General features: G+C 39.0%; 1 protein-coding gene across 1 annotated transcript in view; it reads left to right on the forward strand.

The window, feature by feature from the left end:
* APBB3 (amyloid beta precursor protein binding family B member 3) overlaps window positions 1-20,086 on the forward strand; it is a 56,317-nt gene that overhangs the window by 25,667 nt on the left and 10,564 nt on the right. The window contains exons 3-9 of the mRNA XM_072145765.1: window positions 8-84; window positions 904-964; window positions 4,418-4,558; window positions 10,417-10,544; window positions 13,044-13,049; window positions 17,149-17,263; window positions 18,496-18,583. Of these exons, the coding sequence (XP_072001866.1) occupies window positions 8-84; window positions 904-964; window positions 4,418-4,558; window positions 10,417-10,544; window positions 13,044-13,049; window positions 17,149-17,263; window positions 18,496-18,583 (616 nt within the window). The remainder of the gene's footprint in view (window positions 1-7; window positions 85-903; window positions 965-4,417; window positions 4,559-10,416; window positions 10,545-13,043; window positions 13,050-17,148; window positions 17,264-18,495; window positions 18,584-20,086) is intronic.

The raw sequence follows: 20,086 nt of genomic DNA on the forward strand, positions 1-20,086 counted from the left end.
TGGTCAGAAAGTTCATAGGATGTCTGTCACCAATTGTTCTCCTGATCAGCCTTTTCCTGGCACAACAGCTGCTACCGGCAGGAGGTAAGTTGTCTTTTTTAAATCATGAAAACTCCTTTATGCTAGTTCAGTATAGACCAGTGGTGGAGAACCCATAGCATGGGTGCCAGAGGTGGCACTCAGAGCCCTCTACATGGCCATCACCCCAGCGCAGAGTTCGCCAAACAGGACTCAAGGCCTCTTGCAATTCCAGGAAAGCAAGGACCCTGGAAGAAAGCTACAATGATAATCAGAAACTTCTTCTCCTTCATTCTACTATATTGGTGTCCTCAGGTTCCTATACAATTTAAACATGTGACAGAGCAGGGAGTAAGAAGTTACTGTTTAAATTGTCGCATCGGCACTTAAAAAACTAAAAATATATGTGTTTTAGATGTAGTTTGGGCACTCGGTGTCTAAAAGGTTTGCCATCACTGGTATAGACTGTTATAAGAATCTGCAACACATGCAGGCTACCGATCCTGGTAACTGCTTTAATATTAACTGTAACGTTTTAAACTTAGAACTTACATTTTTTTCACATATAATAAAATCAAAGTTTACTAAAGTTTTGTCATTTTGTTATATTAACTTCTAGGATATTGCAATTTTTACGTTTTTCCTTGTTCACTAACAAGAGCCACTTTTGGTTGATGGTAAATTCTTTGTCAATTAGCATATTCAATCAAAAATCTATATTTCTGAGAAACTAATTCTAAAGTAAAAAAAACATTAGCTCACATTTCCTAGTTCAAGAAAAAAGAAAGAAAATATCAATATACCTGGAAATCTACTGTAAAGATAATACTTTGTAAGCATTTTGTGCAGTGAATTCATGAAAAACAATTTTTCGATGTTTTCTAGGCCTTCTCTCCAATGGCACGATGAAGATTTATTTCGCAATATCAATGAGCCTGATAGTAAGGTAATATTTATGAAAGACACAGATTTCTGTAATCTTTGGTGCACACTGAAGATGATGTATTAAACGGGTTGGCCATTCTTTTACATAAGTTGCCTATGTGCCTTTACTGCCTTAATAATAATCCTTGAATGTTCATCAAGTGATTCAGCTCTCATTCTACTTACTTTTGCGCTATGTGCTGATATTTTTGTTCAAAGCTCTGATAAATAGGAGGAGCTGTAGGAGGAGAGTTATGACATTTTCCCAGTCTCTGGGTAGTCTCTCAGTAAAAGAGATCACGAGGACTCCTAGAACAGTGAGAGAGCGGAAGGGCAAAATGTTGGCATCATTTATTCTTTTTGGTGTGTTTCGTGGGCCAGGTCTACTGCTTGGAGTGAGAATTACGATTAGTCACATTTTGAAACATTGCAAAAAAAAAAAACATACATAAAAACACCACAAAAAGAAGAATATGTATCCAAAATTAGTAAAGCAGACTCCTCACCGGCTTGTTCAGTGTGGTCAATTTTGAAAGGTTTGTTACTCTTAATTGAGTAGACAAATTTAACGGCTGTGCAACATTTTGATAAATTAAATCTTAAATTCTCTTCAGTGAAGAAATGTAAATGTCTTTCATGGGAGCAGACTATATGTAGGATTAGTTTCACGTAAAACCCCTGTATGAAGCCACAGGTATTTATGATAGTTGCTCAAACCTTTAACATATCTTGTTAAGCATGCAATGTCATTGGGAAGCTCTCACCACATCAAGATGAAGAAGAGAGAGATAACCATGGGGTCTGGAACATGCCATCTTCACATTCGGATCTTGGACACAGTTCACACTAGGTCCCTTCTGTGTTTCCGAGTGAAGACCAGTATTTTGAAGGGTGATGATGAAAGCTATACGTAAGAGTGTGGTGCATTTTATTTTATTCTTTTTTTTTAAAAGTGTTTATTTTTGGGTTTTTTTTTTTTTGGAACATTTATAAGAACAACAGTAGTCCAACTTAAATACAGAAACACAATATCAGACATACATTGCGGCATCAATATTTTGACAAGAGATTTTATTTTATTCTATATACCAGTGGTGGCGAACCTATGGCACTGGTGCCAGAGGTGGCACTCAGAGCCCTTTCTGTGGGCACTCAGGCCATCACCCCAGGACAGAGTTCACCAAACAGGACCAAATCCATCAAATCTTCCAGCTGTTCCAGGAAACTTGGAGAGAAGCTATAATGAAAGTCTGAATTTGCCCTCCTTCTTTCAACTGTATTGGTGGCCTTAGGGGGCCGATACAATTGAAAGAAGTGGAAGAACAGGTAGCAGTAAGTTACTGCTTAAAATGCCACATTGGCACTTAACGGTAAATAAGTGGATTTTGGTTGTAGTTTGGGCACTCGGTCTCTAAAAGGTTCACCATCACTGCTATATACTCACAATATTGACTTCTTCTGGGACATGGGAACTAGCTGGAACATGTAAAATCTGGGTCAGGCAGTGTGTAGTAATATATACGGTAATCAATTTATTTTGTGATTATATAGAACAAAATAAATTTTATTGTGGGTGATCTGCATGAGGTGTACACACTTTTTTCTCTCTAGCTTTCATCACCATTCTTCAAAATAGAGACAAATAAGGAGCCCAGTGTGAACACTGTCCAGGATTCAAATGTGAAGTTGGCGTGTTCCAGTCCCCAAGTTACCTCTCTCTGCTTCATCTTGATGTGGTAAGGGTTACCCATTGACATTCTTATGTTTGATCTCCGTTCCTGTGGGACTTTCTTTTGATATCCAGTGGCTATAAAACTCTGTTGCAGGACACATTTCCTCAAAAGACATGGGACAAAGTAGCTCTTCCCCAGATAGCGACGGTGAGCTCCTCTCCTTGTGTGACAGGCCCTGCAAGCCTTGACTGTACTGCGGCATCTGCTACCTGCCGACGGGACCTGGCTCCACAGCTCTCAAAGCAAGAGTAGTCATATCACAAGTTACCTTGAAGAAAACCTACCACTTGATCCCGGCCGAAATGACCTCCTCACACCACCCTCTAGGCTCTGTACCACTGATCCCAGGACATATTTTGTTTAGGGACAAAACCGATAGTTTAGGCAAAAAAATTATTCTATAATCTGTAGAAATGACTTCGGTTGTGTTCGTTGTGTTCCACCTCCTTGGACCAAGAGCTGGTGACGTTACTCGGCTCTTGGCACTTCTCGCCCATGTGCAGTCAGTGAATCTTGCACAGCCGGTTGTGACACATTGCAGCTGAGCGAGATTAACTGCCTGCAAATGCGCAAGAAGTGCCAAGAGCCGAGTGACGTCACCGGGTCTCAGTCCAAGGAGGAGGAACGCAACAAAGATGAGGCGTGCATAATTAAATATCGGAGGTGCAGGGAATCGCCAGGGTGACGTAAGTGAAGCGCCGAAGAATCATTTCTATAGATTATAGAATCCTTTTTATTGCCTAAACTATCGGTTTTTGTCCCTAAGCAAAATATGTCCTGGGGTCAGTGGTAAAGAGCCCAGAGGGTGGTGTGAGGAGGTCATTTTGGCCGGGATCAAGTGGTTGGTTTCCTTTAAGCAGAAATTTTCTAATCTGGGCAAATAGAATTTAATATATTAAGAAAAAGCTGGAGCAAGTGGTTATAAAAGTTAATCAACATGCAGCTGTGTTTGACAATGTCTATATACAAGGGGAAACAGTCCCAGCTAAATTGGAGGACACTCAGAATCGTTCTTGCAACTTTAGAATCCGAGACTGACGTATGCAACTTGGCACTGGACTTGTTTTAATAATTTCTGCCGGAAAGTCCAGATCAGTTTTTGTGATAGATCAGATCCACAAGGCCCTCAATCCACCACAGGCCGGTGGGCTACCCTGTGATATTTGAGTACGACCTCACTATTTTTTTATTTAAAGAGGTTTTCCCTCTGTGAAATGCTTGTTACTTTGTCTAGGGTATGAGCTTCATTCTCTTTAATCCCAGAAGATCTTTATTCCGATAAAATATGTAATTGAACTTAAGGTGCTCCGGCCAAAGTCACAGCAATCCTTCACAGCTGGCTGGACAGTATTATTGCAAGACTTGCAGACAGCTGGTGACGTCACTGGCTGTCTGCAGCTCTGGGGGCGGACTTGGGAGAACAGTAGGAGAGGGGAACGAGCATATATTATAACACGGTGGGGGAAAGAGGCTCTCCGGTGACAGCGCCCGGAGTACCATAGACTAATTTACATATTTTATAGAGGTTTTTTTTCTGTGCAATACAGGCCTCCCTGGATTAAAGAAAAAATAGATCATCATCTAGACAAGGTAACAAACATTTTGCTAAGGGCATCTACCATCAGTAAATTGGATTGTCTATGTCCTTTAAGCGATGATACATGTGTCTGTGTCATTATCTGTATCTTTCACTAACATTTATAAATATGTTTAATATACTTTTTTTTTTTTTCTTCTTTTAGAGTTTTGCTGTTCATTGTCTCGGATGGGTGGAAATTCCAGAAGAAGATCTAGCTCCTGGAAAGAGCAGCATTACTGTTAATAACTGTATTCAGCAGCTGGCCCATACGAAATGTGATAGCAGTGACATGTCATCTAATGAGGTGAGTCATTGTTGTAGACATACAGTGTATACATATTTTTACCAAAGGTCACATTGATAAAGGTAAAAAAAGCATGCCTCCCAACTGTCCTGGAGATAATGCAGAGAAATGTTCCCTTTCTGTTCATTCACTGTGCCTCAGCTGCTGTGTAAAGCTGGTTGCCAGCAGTACTACACACAGCACAAGAGGAGACGATCTGCTGCAGGGTAATGAGGAGAGGTGAGTACCTTGTGTTTATTAATATTTTTTTACTAAAAAGTAACAAGGAGGATAGGGGGCACAGTAGGAAGAGCAGCTGCTGGGGGAGGCACTTTATGAAGGGGAGCTACTTAGAGGCGAAGTATGGATGTGAACTACTGGTGGCACAGTATGCAGGGGAGCTTCTGGGGGCAGAGTATGAAGAGAAGGTTCTGAGGGGGCACAGTGTGAAGGGGCACTGCTCGGGGGCTCAGTATGAATGGGGAGTTGCTGGGGAGGCACAATATGAAGGGCTGCTGGGGGGGTACTGTATGAAGGGAAACTGGGGGTACACAATATGAAGGGGTGCAGCTGGAAGGAGCACAGTAAGAAGGGGAGCTTCTAAAGGGGGCTCTGTATGAAGGAGAGCTTCTTGGTGAGCAACAATGTGAGGAGGAAGCAGCTGTGGGGATATAATATTAGGGGAAGATGGGGTGGCACTAAGGGGTGAACTATACTGTGTGATGGCAAAGTATGGGGCAGGGCAAAAAACGTGGCCTAGGACGGATTTCTGCAGCGCACTAAGTGGCATGTTTGATCACTCTTTCACCACACCAGAAGTTGGAAGGAAAGAAATAAGTATAATAAAAAAAATGAAGCAAAAGGGCACCTTTTGCCACTCTTTGAGCAAAAAAGAACTTTAAAATCCTCACATTTACACAAGAAAAAAGTAGCCACACTTCCCTCTTTAATGTAGGGAGTGTGGTCATTATAGTTATTTGTTCCATTGTGAATCATGTGTCTGGATCCCTACACAACTGCTAAATAACAATAAAAGATACAACAATTTTCTCTAACATTAGGCTCCTCAGCTTCATGTTCTAACACTGACATCGTGGGATGGAGCCCTTTCCCCCCAACCTCTTAGATGTTGCAGCTGTCTTGTACCACAGCCTTTTAGGGTTAAATCCCAAGGATCAGAGTGTGATGAGCTACATAAGAATCACTAGGGTCAGGTAAAAAATCGTTTTCCTTATGGAGAGTTTGCCAATGATGGCCATCTTGCAGGCATGTGGAGATGTATAGCCATTGATGCTCCACTAGGGGATTCTGGGAAATATGAAAATAAGCTTTTCTAGTATGAAAGAGACACAACCACTTCGAAACAGCGCTGTCTACAGTTGGGAATTGGTTCATTCTGGAAAACATATACTGGTTTGGCTTACATCCTACATGTCATTAGGCTTCCTAAAAGTCATGCTTGATGTTAAGGGGGGCTTCTTTAAAAGGTAGCAAACGAGGTGTGGTTTTCCTTGTCCCATCTACAAAAACTTATTTATAAGTATCATTGTGATAGTGTTCTGGCACCTGAAGACTACACTGTATGGCCTCTGGATTCTGTTTCTGGTCCCTACTTTTTGTGAACTGTGGGACAGCTGAGGACCATGATCGGCATGGAAAACTAATGCTCTAACTCTAAAGGATGTACAGTTTTAAGAACATGTCTGAGAACAAAACTGCAGTATTAGCAGATTAAAATGTTGTGCCTTGGATAAGCCAGAACAACTTGTTTTAAAGAGGTTTTTCCAATGTTGATTGTAATACCCTATTTATTACATAGGGGATAAGAATTTAATCTGTAGAGGTCCCACCAATTTAATAAAAGGAAATCTACCATTTGATTTCATGCATTATGAACCAAACATACATTGAGAATGCTGTAGCTACACTGATGCAGAAACATATCTTGTTTAATCCCTGAGCTGAGTGGTTTTGCTGAAGAAACAATTCTAAAATTATGATAATGAGGATCTGTCGCTACTGTGGCTGCCTGGTGCTCTCCTCTTACATTAAGTATGCACTGCTTCGGAGAATGATGTAATCACTGTGTTGTCCCTGACAGGTAGAAGTAATCAATCGCAGCACCAACCCCCAGCTGCTGTGCATGAATGATCTAGCTCAGGTTGATTAGTCCTGTCTGGACAGTTCAGGAAACTGTGTAATGTGCTTATGAACAGCAGGCTGAATGCAATCCAGCTTTCCCAAGGTCCTGAATGTTATAATTGTTTTTTCAGCAAAACCACTCGGATCAGGGATTAAACAAGATATGTGCCTGCATCAGTGTAGCTACAGCATTCTCAAGGTATGTTTGGTTCATAATGCATGAAATCAAATGGTAGATTTCCTTTAACGTCAGGTTGAGCTTTTTGTTTTGATCAAAATGTTTTTCTGCAGGTGGTGTATAGGATTGTCATAAATCCCATATATTGCAATACTACTGTATTACACTACATGAAACCTGCATGTAATACTCTCAGTATGGATGGGAACCCTGTTCTTGTCAACTGTTCTTATCTCCTGATTTGTAGATGTCCCAGTAGTTGCAAATGCAGACATTGGGGCTCCTTTACTAAAGGCCCCGTGGACCGCATTTCCATCTGACATCCCAATGATTTCCATTTTGCGCCGCTGGGACAGGGATTTAAAAGGGGTTTTTGGCGCACGTGATCGGATTTTGCCGTAATCGTGACGGCTTTCATGCGACACAAATCGGGGGCGGACAAACCGCAGGATTTAACTTCAAAATTGTGTCACAAGCCAAGCACTTACATGCATCGGGAGGAAGAAGAAGGTGAACTCCGGCGGACCTGAGCGGGGAAGCGACACATGCAGAATATTGGGCGCACGATCTTGATGAATCGCAGAAGAGTTAATCCTTGTCGGACAGTCCAGATCAGGGATCGCGCAGGGACCGGGTAAGTAAATGTGCCCCATTAGATTGTGATCCCCTATCCTGTGGATGGTGGATAACAATCAAAGTTAGTAAACCCCTTTAAGAAAGAAGTTAGACGTATTACATTATTTCAATAAGGTATTGAAAATGTTTCAATTTTTTCTAGCATTTTCTTACATGATATTATATGCCAGTCAAAATAAAATTTTATTCTTATTAACCCCTAGGCGCACCACGACGTTATACTACGTCCCCGGGGCTAGATGCTTAGCGCACCGGGACGTAGTATAACGTCCAGCTTCTGGGACCGGCTCACGAGCGGAGCCGGTACCAGAAGCAGCGGCTGTCAGCTGTCTATCACAGCTGACACCGCGCTGTAACACCCGCGATCGGAGCCGACTCCGATCGCGGGTGTTAACCCCTTACACGCCGCGGTCAAGCATGACCGCGGCGTGTAAGGGTGTTCCTTCTGTGGATCGGATCCCCCGTGCCGCTTACCGGGGGATCCGATCCTCCTCCGGGCAGCTCCGAGGACTGGCATGTGCCCCGGAGCTGCCCGGTTTCCATGGCAGCCAGATCCCTTCCGGGTCTGACTGCAAACTGTCTGAGCATGCGCAAGCTTGCTCAGACAGTTTACACTGCTCTACAATAAAATAGTATTGTAGAGCAGTGTATTGGACTTAAACCAGTGATCAGAGCATCACTGGTTTAAGTTCAAGTATGTATAAGTAAAAAAATGCAAAAACAGTTAACACTACACATTATAATAAATAAAAAATAAATACATAAAATATAAGCCCCTAAAATGTCACTTTCCCATAAAAAAACTTAATAAAGTATAAAAAACATAAAAACACAAAAAAAACCCGCATATTTGGTATTGCCGCGTCCGTAACAATCTGCATAATAAAACAGAATTGATACTGGACCCGCACGGTAAACGTCGGAGGAAAAAAACGCAAAAAACGTTCCGAAAAAAGATAATTTTTAATTAACACCCTATAAAAAATGCTCTAAAAAGTGATTTAAAAAAATTTATGCACTCTAAAATAAGCCCACTAAAAAGAACAACTGTTCTCGCAAAAAATAAGCCCCTAACAAGATTTGTCAGCCAAAAAATAAAAAAGTTATGCATATAAAAAGATGGTGATGCTAAAATGAATAAGATTTTCTCCAAATTAGTTTTTATTCAGTACAATTGAATAAAATACACAAAACCCCCACATATTTGGTATCCCTGCGTCCGTAACAATCTGTATAATAAAACAGAATCGTTATTAGATCCGCAAAGTGAACCCCGTAAAAAACAACCTAAAAAAACTCTCTCTGAAAAAGATGATTTTTTATTAATGCCCTTTAAAAATGCTCTAAAAAAAGTGATTTTAAAAAGTTACGCAATCTAAAATAAGACCACTAAAAAGAGCAATCATTCTCGCATAAAATAAGCCCTTAAACAGATTTGTGAGGTGAAAAATAAAAAAGTTATACATATGAAAGACGGTGATGCTAAAATTAACAACAATTTTGCCAAATTACTTTTTATACAGTAAAAATGGTAAAATATTAAAAATATATATAAATGAAGTATTTTCATAATCGTGGCGACCGATTGAATAAAAATAATATACTATTTTTATGGTATGGTTAACGGCCAAAAAAAAAACACATAAAAATTTTCCTAAAAATTGATGATTTTCATTTCCTCCACCAACAAAGAGTTAATTAAATCTCCCCAATTAGCTATAGAGGCTCCAAAATTATGTATTAGAAAAGTGCATCTCATGTGGCAAAAGAAATAAGCCCCTATAGATCCTCAATAAAAAAAAGAAAAAAATTATAGCCTGTACAATGTGACATAGCAAATCTGATTTGGATGGCGCCTCCTTCCCTTCTATGCCCGGACGTGCGCCCATACAGCAGGTTACCAGCACATATGGGGTATCCGTGTACTCGGGAGAAATTGGGTATCAAACTTTGTGGAGCCTTTTTTCATTTAATCCATTTTAAATGTTTAATTTTCCACCCAAAATGAGTGTATTGTGAAAAAATATTACAATTTGCAGACTCCACCTCCGTTTTGTTTTAACCCCTATAAAACACGTAAAGGGTTAACAAACTTCTTAAAAGTGGTTTTTCATACGTTGAGGGGTGTAGTTTCCATAATGGGGTAATTTATGAGTCTCGCTATTATTTAGGCCTCTCAGTGTCAATTAGAAGTTGAGCAGGTCCATCTAAGTACGGGTTTTGGCGATTTGTAAAAAATGTGAAAAATGGTACCCAAATTCTGAGCCTCATAACATTCTAGTAAAATATGTGGAATCTTAAAAAACCATGCCAACATAAAGCAGACATTTGGGAAATGTAAGTTATGAATTTATTTGGGTGCTTTGACTATCTGCATCAAAAGTAGAGAATTTAGAACGTTGAAAATAAAGAATTTTTCAAAATTTTTGCCAAATTTTGTTTTTTTTCATAACTAAACGCAAAAGATTTCATCCAAATTTTTAAACTAATTTGAAGTACAATGTGTCACGAGAAAACAGTCTCAAAATCCCCTGGATATCTCATAGCGTTGCAAAGCTATAACCACTTATAGTGACACAGGCCAGATTTGAAAAATGGGGCCGCGTCCTTTAGGCCAAAATAGGCTGAGTCCCCTAGGGGTTAAAGGAATTATTCAAGAATTGGATGAAATCTGTTATTATAGATTGTCCGGAGGGAGTGTCTTTTATTCGGAATATTTATATCATGTATCGTATGTATTGAGACTGCATGAACGCTGTTAGATGTATAGAAAGGTGGCGCTAAAGAATGAATGGGTTAGTTAAATAATTCAGAATACCTTATGCTATTGATATTCAGCGATGACTAACCTTCAATGTCTAATATGAACCATATTTCCATGTACGTTATATACATTAATATTTAATAGTTTATTGTATTTTAGGGACAAAATATGGTAATGATTTTGAAGAAAGATACAATGAGCTTGGTGGATCCACTAGATCACAGTTTAATTCACTCTCAACCCATCATTAACATCCGAGTATGGGGTGTTGGCTGCAATAATGGAAGGTATGCAAGTTATCACTGTTTACTATCAGAAGTATTGCAATTTGATATTCTGTAAATAGTACATATGGACCCAAATTATTCTTAATTATTGAAGAAGTGATCCATTTTAATAAAATTTAAAGTGTCCCACCTGGATGTATGAAATTAGCCAAATTCACCTCATCCATCTCCAGTGCTCTGTTCTCTTGACTCCCTAACGCTCTGCACTTCCAGGTCCTGGTCACCCTTGTACTATTACAGTAAGCGATTGACCCCAGTGATCCTCTGTTTGGATGTTGTCAGAGTGCAGAGTGGTGCGATATTGGGCCACATTGGTAGCACTTAGGGTGCCCGCAAACAGTAGTAGTAATCATATTAAATCTTAAAAATAATACAGTAGCATTGTAGTTAATTGGATTTATAAAATTTTCATACAAACATTGTGGAAAAAATCCATTCCGCATCATGTCATTCAAAGAGAACCTGTCAGCAGTTTTTATTCTACTTAATTACTAGCACCCTCAGCTAGGGTATTGCATAGCCTATCTAGCATTTCCTGAGTTTGTGTTGAGTTTATCTATAAAAAAAGTCACCTCCAAAGTCTTATGCAATGAGCAGAAAAGAGTAATATTTTGACCTGGGAGACTGTCACTTCAGATGCCCATATGTTAGGCTTTAACTCTTGCCCTTTTTTGTTTTTGCATTTACAATTTTTGCTCTTCTCCTTTGAAGAAAACCTGTCACCAGGGCCCCCCCCCCACCACCACCACCACTAAGTCGCACAGTACTTTTTTAGATGTTTTAATACATGTTCCACTGATGCCTCTGATTCTTGTGAAAAAGACTCGTATTGATGTTCCAGTAATGGAGGCGGGGAACTTCTGTATATAATCAAGCTACCCCGGCCTCCTCACTGACGCTGACATTGCTAACCCAGCTGAAGAGAATTCCTGAGGGTGGGGTGGAGGTTAGTTGTGCAATCAGTTTTTTTGGAAAAATGGTGCTCTAATTCAATGGGTAGTGGCATCAGTGGAATATGTATAAAGTTTTCAAAAGGGTACTGTGTGTGGTTTGTGGGGGGGAGGGGGGGTCACTGTCACAGATTCTCTTAAAAAATAAAACTTTTTTTTTTCCACGTACAGATATGTATGAGGGGCTTGTTTTCTGTGGGACAAATTATACTTCCTAGCGGCAGTATTTAATATTCCATGCCTTGTACAGAAAATCTAGAAAAGAATTCTAAATGTTTTGAAGTTGAGGATAAAAAGTATTTGCGCCATATTCTTGTGTGGTATGTTTTCATGACTTTCAATGTGCACCCAAAATGCCATGTCCCCTTTATTCTTAGGGTTAGTACGATCATGGAGAAACCAAAATTATATAGGTTTCTTGTTATGTTTTAATCGAGTTTAAAAAATGAAAACCTTTTGTATAAAAAAATATGGCCCAGCTCTATCAAAGTATTGCAACCTATCTGCAAAGTAGCTTCATATGTGCAGGGCACACTAGATTATTGAATACTGGCGCACAGACCCCTGCACAGCTCCGGAACTGTGCACCGCCTTTTTTTTTTTTTTTTTTTGGTGCACCTTTAACATACACTATTTGGTTGAGTACAGTTGGGGAAATAAGTATTTTGCTAATTTTTCCACCTACAATGAATGGAGAGGTCTGTCATTTTTTTGTAGGTACACTTCAACTGTGAGAGACAGAATCTAAAATAAAAAATCCAGAAAATCACATTGCATGATTTTTAAATCATTAATTAGCATTTTATTGCATGAAATAAGTACCCATAGAAAAACAGAAAGTAATATTTGGTACAGAAACAAATTCCAGAAGTCAGACATTCCTTATTTCTCTTTACCAAGTTTGCACACACTGCAGCATGGATTTTGGCCCAGGCTACAGATCTTCTCCAGATCTTTCAGGTTTCGAGGCAGTTGCTGGGCAACATTGAGTATCAGATCACTCCAAAGATTTCTCATTGGGATCAGGTCTGGAGACTGTCTAGATCAGTGGTCCCCAACCAATTTATGCCCAGGGTCCGGCTGTAAACATACATTTTCTCAAGGGACTGGTGGTTGGGGGGATGCGGTCTTGTGTCATAGTTTTATAGCCAAAAATGTATGTTTGGATCCCCCACTTATATTGTCCCCTTCCCGGCAGCATGCCCCTCCCCATGTCTTCATTCCTGCATCATACCTTCCTCCCATATCCCCTTTCCTTTAGCTTCCCCTACCCTCTGCTTCCAATGTCCCCTTTCCCAGCTGAACTCTGTAAAAAAAAATACTCACCTTCCTCATTCCCCTGCAGCAGCCCCCCCCACAAAAAAAAATGTGACCATATTTTTTATTAGAAATATTTATTTGCACAATACAAATAAAATAGTATAAGTCATAGCCTTCAGTTATTGTCCTGACCAACAACCATTGTACATTGAAAAATATTTTATTTTTGTATAATTAACTGCTTCCAACTCTTTTTCTCTCGTCATGTTTTCACAATTGAATGATGAAGGGACAGGTAAGCCACTACCTTACAAACATTATCTATTTGTATTGTGAATAAACAATATGCTAGTTTTATGTTTTACTATCATATAGTGTAATAGAAGTAAATCACAGTTCAAAGCCTGGTTTCATAAAAAAGACTCCATGGGGGGATTTTATCACACGCCGATGTATGATAAAGGCCACGCCCCTATTCCAGGCAGATAAATCACAACACTTAGACCTCTTGATGTATCCGTTGGGTGGCCATGCTGCCAGGCACTGTAAAAACCACAGAGGGTATAAAAAGCTTAATAAAATCAGGGCTAACTTACTATGTACCAGATTTATTAAGCAGTTCATAATTTTTGTTTTAACTTCAACTCAGCGCAGTGTAACTTATATAGTTCTCATGAAAATAAATTCGCTTCTATGTTTCTGAGATATAAAGATTTATCTCTTGCAGAAATAATTTCTCTTCTTGTGTGTAGCTAACCTGCAGTAAGTTCTGCTGCAGGTTTCAATTGCCCAGTATGTTAATTACTGCTGCGGATTGAGTTTGCAGAATTCTGCAGAGGTTGAGCCCTGCCCCCGGCTAGCTTAAAGGGGTTGACCACTTTTCCATAAATCTCTGCTTTTAGACATGTCTCTACATGTTCCTGTGTCTTTGCCTACTTTGAGAGATTCAGCCTTTTCCTGTTCTCCCCATGCGGCCTGATTCATATATACATAGCTTCCTTTCTCTCACTGCTCTAGGCCGTCCTTAGGACATCTCCCACCATATCTATCTTCTCACAGTCCATCTTCAATTACATAGACATGAAAAGGGGAAGGGGGGAGCAGAATAAACCATAACTCTCCTGCTACAGCTCCTTCTTTTCATCAGACATGTAAACAAAGAAACATGGAGAGGCTGCAAACAGTACTAAAAGTAAGTAGCAGGAATGCTGAATCATTTGATGAGCATTTAGTGATTATCCACAAGGTACATGGGCAACTTATGTAAAAGAATGGTCAACTTCTTTAAGGCCAAAGCAGAAACCAACTGAAAATAGCGATCCCATGCTATCTGTCCCTAGCCTAAACAGAGTAACCTTTCCCAAATTATTACTTTTGAAAACTGGAGCGACTGATATAAACATGCAAAATGTCACAGCTTTTTATGTGCAGGGGAGCCCAAAATGTCAGCCATGTCCTAAGATTCATACCCTCTTCCCCTCTTTATGTATTTAGTTTTCAAACTTGTTTAAGCAGATATTTCTAAAGAACAGAATCATGCTTTCATCCCTTCTTTTGATTTTATTTGTCTTGGCATCCGATGCAATGTATAATATTATAACAGCTATGTATAATGTTACAACAGTCCCTTTTTAAGTGCCAGTCTCACCTTTAAATATGCAGTTGCAAAATGTTCTCACCTTCAGTCATAACATAATTTAGTTCCAAGTGTGAGAGTACTAAAGCAAGGCATTTATAAATGAGGGCAATGCCTACAGAAACTATTGGCCTGGACCTGCGCCAAGCTTTATATGACCATGGAAAGTTCATTTCTTCTGCTTCATCTTATGACTCACCAGTGGGATCCACATAAACAACAAACAAGTTATACCCAAAGGCAGCTGCTATGAGCTCATATGTGACACAAGCACCGAGCGGAGGACAAGTCAACAAGTATAACTCACACTCAGAGCTAATAAACAGAAAGAAAACAGAGCAGCTTATGCAAATGTTTTCTTCTGATATGTTATTGGCAAATATATATCACAAAAGTAACTTTTTCCATATCCAAAGGATAAAGAGTAACTAAAAGTCCATCTGTAAATGTGAACTGTCTGCACCTTCACTTACATAGCCCAATAGAAGTGTAATGAGCTCCAGTAGCGCATGCACATTGGCGTTTCAATCACAGAGGAAACTTTGGGCTTTTTTTTTTCTCTTTTTCCTCGGGAGCCCACATTTTTGAACCCCAGCAATCTGTGTATTTTATCCTATTTGGAAATCAGAAAAATTATAATAGGTTTTGTGAATATATGTGTGAAGAATATTTTTTTTGTCAATCATTTCTCTGCTTTCCATATAAATAATGCTCCTGGCACTTTTACATGGCAGTATTGTGGTCATTATTTTCCATCAGTATTTTTAAAGGGTTGGTCTCTTCTCTTCCTGCTAAGCACACTGCAGTTGTAAAATCCTGTACTCTAAGGCCTCAAGCACACAAAATGCGGCTAGTTCACATCCCCATATGCTTTTTATTGGGTATATTTCACATGCATCACCGCATTGTGAACATTCTGGCCCATATTTACTAAGATCCTTGCACCAATTTTCTGGCTGACTTTGCATTTCTTTTCAGTGCAAACTGCTTGAACATATATTTAAGAAGTGTCTGCGCCATATTGGTGTCCCACATGACCGTTTTGTTGAATGGCTGCACTATTTTTCATGCAACACAAATTTCTGCATTGAAACGGGCATCCCAGTGCTCAGTCGGACCATGAACCACATTTATCATGCAAAGTGTGAACCAAAAAAAAGTTGGTGCGCTCTGGCGGAGTAGTGCAGGGAGCACAAGATTCATGAAGAATGGGCACCAGAAATCATGAATCGGTTAGCGTGGATTTTAGTAAATGTGGGTCTTTGTGTCAGCAAGTTCATGGTGTGGTGAGGTCTTCACTTGTCAGCGCCAGGCAGAAAACAACAGCATGCGGCCCGTTGTTTGCGGCCCACATGTATACACAGTCATGTGCACGAGGCCTTTCTCAGAACATGAATACAGTGTGAGTATAACATAATTAGATGATGAATATTTTATTCAAATGCAAAAATCTCAGTGCTTACAATATACCTCCTGGGCCCCAACAGCAGCAACTCAAAAATGTGATAAATAAAAATAAATTATAAAAATAATTTAAAATTATCATAAAAACTTTGAATCGTATACCACTGCTAATCTGTCCACTACGCTTATATATGTGGAATGTAAGAATCTGATTATATAGTACAAGTTCAAGATTGCTATATGTTCCTATCTGACTTTCAAAATATATACTGTATATTACTTATTAGATCTCTTATTATGGCCCACATGGAAATATGTAATATGTCTCTCTTGGTTTACAGCTGATCAGTTGCGGTGTATAATTTAATGGTGGTATTTATTTACTTGAACTTGTATATCATATACCATGAATGGTATAAGGACACTTGTAGTTTGGTTAAAAACATAAATATTAGGAATGTGAATGCTACAAGACTTGTCTGTCTGAGGTTCCACAGTAGTAGATGTAGACTGGCCACATTTACAGATCTGTAGATAAGTATTGTAACCTCTAAGTTTTTACATTTGTGCTTATTAGTGTAAAGTTTGAAATAGTATCTCAAATATATAAACAATCAGGTATAAAATGTGGGAATAGAGGTCATCCCAGGCAACCATGAATAAAATATATAGCTTATAATTACCAGACAAGTCAGTATGTATACATTGTATATCTTGTGCCACAACAGGGATATAGTTTGGCATAACATATATTCACTTAAAAGCGACTTAAATTGTATTGGATCATCTCACTAACCCGGGTTAGTACTGACAGTTCTCAGAGGTTACTGGGATGATGTTTGAGGTTGTGGTAGTTATTACAGTTTAGTCTTATTTAATTTGATGGGGTGAATTAAGGGGTCAGCACTGACCTGTAATGTAAATGTGCCCCTAACACTTGGCAGCAGATCAGTAGGGTAGCTAGGTTTGGGACTGCGCTAATCTGAAAATTATTCCTATTCCAACAATCAGTTTTCAAAAACTGAAGAACCCCATTAACCCAAAAAAATAAGAAGCAGAAATAGGTCCCAAATAGTAGAGGTACAAAGTGTTTTATTATGTTAGGTATGCAATTATTATTCTCTCTAGGGCTCACAAAAAATAAGGTAAAATATTGACTGCCTTGAGAAAGTGGCTTATGCCTAAGGCCATTGTTGACCAAGATGCTGCAAAATTTCCCACATGGAAAATAGCAGTTTCTCCTGCACATTAATGATTTGGTGGTTTTGGGGAAACTGGTTAACATTAAAGTTCATTTATTACCTAGTAAGTTTTATAATCTTATTATTATTTGATAAAATGTGTGTTGTTGTAGGGACTTTGCATTTGTGGCTAATGACAAAGACACCTGCATGCTGAAGTGTCACGTTTTCCGTTGTGATGTTCCAGCCAAGGCCATTGCCAGTGCCCTCCATGACATGTGCTCAAAGGTATACCACAGTTCTGATTTTACTTTGTCACCTTTTTTTTACAAAGCATAAACAATAATTAAAGGAGAAGCTAATAACCTACTTTACTAGGTTAAGTATAGTACCCTAATATGGTCACTCTGGTAAAGTCTGTCTGAAGTCCCTGGGAGCCAAGGTCACATGACTTGTGGGCAGCAGGACTCGGGACTACCTGTTTCATCCCGTCTCCTGCTGCCTTCCAATGGATGAATCATTACTGAACAACAAAAGAAAAAAGGAAGGGTCAGCTCACTCACGTATGCACCGATATGTAGAGATCATAGTCTTGTGGTGGAGGGTGCTTGGATGAAGAAAGCTGTGTTGATCACCAGCAACAGATCATCTTTTGGATTCATGAATCATTACTACATGTACTCATTGCCAAAGATGGAGGGGATGTAAAGCCATGTAAAGACATGTCCCATGTCATGCTGCAGGGTATCAAGGTAAGTACAATATGAGTGACCCTATTATGGCATTTGAAGTACCCTGGTCAAATTTGTTATTAATGGCTATTAATGGTTATTAATGTATGTTAGAGCTTATGAGCTAAGTCTTTATAAGTATGGCAGTAGAAGGAGGGAGTATAATAGACTTTCCTATACATACACTGAGGTGAAGGTATCATTGTAATTTTACCAGTTTTCTTGTGTTTGATTGTCACAGAATTGTTTCATCGGCTGGGATGCGGCATATTTACACATTTTTGAGACTTTTGACTAGCTACTCCTCTTTTCACTTCTTCTTTCTACTAACACCTCCTAGTGTAAGAAATACTTTAAAACTAGTTGCATCTAAATCTGCCATTTTTCTGCAACTTTCTATTCAAAATGTCACATATACACACACTGCAGACCTTAACACCTAATATGCCAGATGTATCAAGTAGTCTAAGCCACTTTGATAAATCTGACATGCAACACAGCTGCTAAGACACTAAAAACTGGCACAATATTCTTGCCAAATATATCTCCCCTCGAGCTTGTTCACACAGGCATGTCCATGATGAATTTAGATGAATACTTTTGAAAATGAAAATATTCATTTATATGCCAAGTTCTATCTACCGGTATATCCATCTAATTATATGACAAAACCAAATGTCATAAGGGAAATGTATGAGCTCTCTGTTGCCTTTATTTGTTATAATGCTTGGAAAAGTATACGAAGGACTCTAGTCCTAAGTCTATATCATCTTAGTTATTTTCTTTCAGATCATGTCAGAAAAAGCAGTGGCCAGTAATTCCATCACCCGTTCTGTTACTTTAGAGACTATTTCTCCAGAAGACTTACCCATACAAGGTAAGTAACAGTCTGTTATAAGGTGTTATGAGTTTCACATGAATATGTAGTGCATATCCGAATTATATGAAAAGATGCAGTATTCTACAAAAGGCCACCTTTCTGAGAATAATAAACTTAGTTGATAAAATGTCAAATTATAAGCTTCTAAAATCTTATATTTCCATACTGGGCAGTGATCTGTCTCTGTGACAGCTGGGAGCCTCTATGAAGCTCTTTTGGATGTCATTTGGCCTAGTGGCCCTGAAAAGTAAAATAAAACTTTAAAAAATATATTTTTATTTTAAAAAGGTAAAAAGCAAATGGCGCCCCTTTCCCTAAAACACATATATAAACAGATAAAATCATGACATATTAGGTATCCATGTGTTCCTAAATGCCCAACCTATAAATATGATTATCCTACACAGAGAGTTAGAGTAATAAGGAAGCTAAGCACCGATGGACTCTGGTAACACCTCCAGAGCCCTTCAGCTTATTAGCATAATTTTAAAAGTTGACGTTTGAAGGAGAGAGGCCATGGATAACAAATATAAAAAATGTAAAAAGATAAGCACAGTCACAGTGCCTGGATCTATGGGTAAGTGTCACTGTCAGCAGAAATTGACCTAATAAACCACTACCAGTATGTTGTCAAGCAGCTGAATACCTTCTAGATCAGGTTTCTTTCATGGTCCAGTGTGGTGGCATCATCCAGAAAATCTACTATAAAGTGAGTATAAAGTGGTTTTATAAAGTCAAGGAGGTGGAGATTTTAACACTGAATTTAAGCTCTCTCTTCCTCAGAAGAGCCCCCTTCATTGTAATTGAAGATCTTGCACTCAGAGAAATCACTAACCAGATCTCCAGCAGTCCTGTGCATGATGTCAATCACAGGAGAGGAGGCATTCTGAGATAGGGAGAGCTTAACTTCCATATTCTCTCCCACTGCTTGACGTTATACAACCAATTTACATCACACTTCAAAGTTGATTTTGTGGATTATGGAACCATGCTGGGCCATGAAAGAAACATGACCAAGAAGATGTAAAGCTGCTAGACAAAATACTGGTAATCGTTTATTATACCAATTTCTGATGACAGGTTCCCTTTTACATGAAAGAGGGAATTCTAAAAATGATGTTTCATACCATATGTGAGGGTGCTGATAGTTCAGTAAAGTTACAGCATTGAGGTCATTTTGGTTATTTTCTGGCTTCATCATGCGTTTGTAATGAGGTAAATTAATTATTTAGGGAAGATAAATCCACAGGTTATGAAATGTATTAACAATTACTTAAAGGAGATCTACCATCAGGATCATGGATTATAAACTAAGTACACTTACATGTTGGTGAATGCCCCCTTTATCAGGATCTACTCTTTTAACTTCGAATAACGAGCCCCATTGAAGTCAATGGGAGACTCGAGCATTTAATAATAATAATTCTTTATTTATATAGCGCACACAGATTACGCAGCGCTGCACAAAGCATGTCAAATCGGTCCCTGTCCCCATGGGGC

The sequence above is a fragment of the Engystomops pustulosus genome, chromosome 4, assembly GCF_040894005.1.
Source record: "Engystomops pustulosus chromosome 4, aEngPut4.maternal, whole genome shotgun sequence".
In the NCBI taxonomy this organism is placed as follows: domain Eukaryota; kingdom Metazoa; phylum Chordata; class Amphibia; order Anura; family Leptodactylidae; genus Engystomops; species Engystomops pustulosus.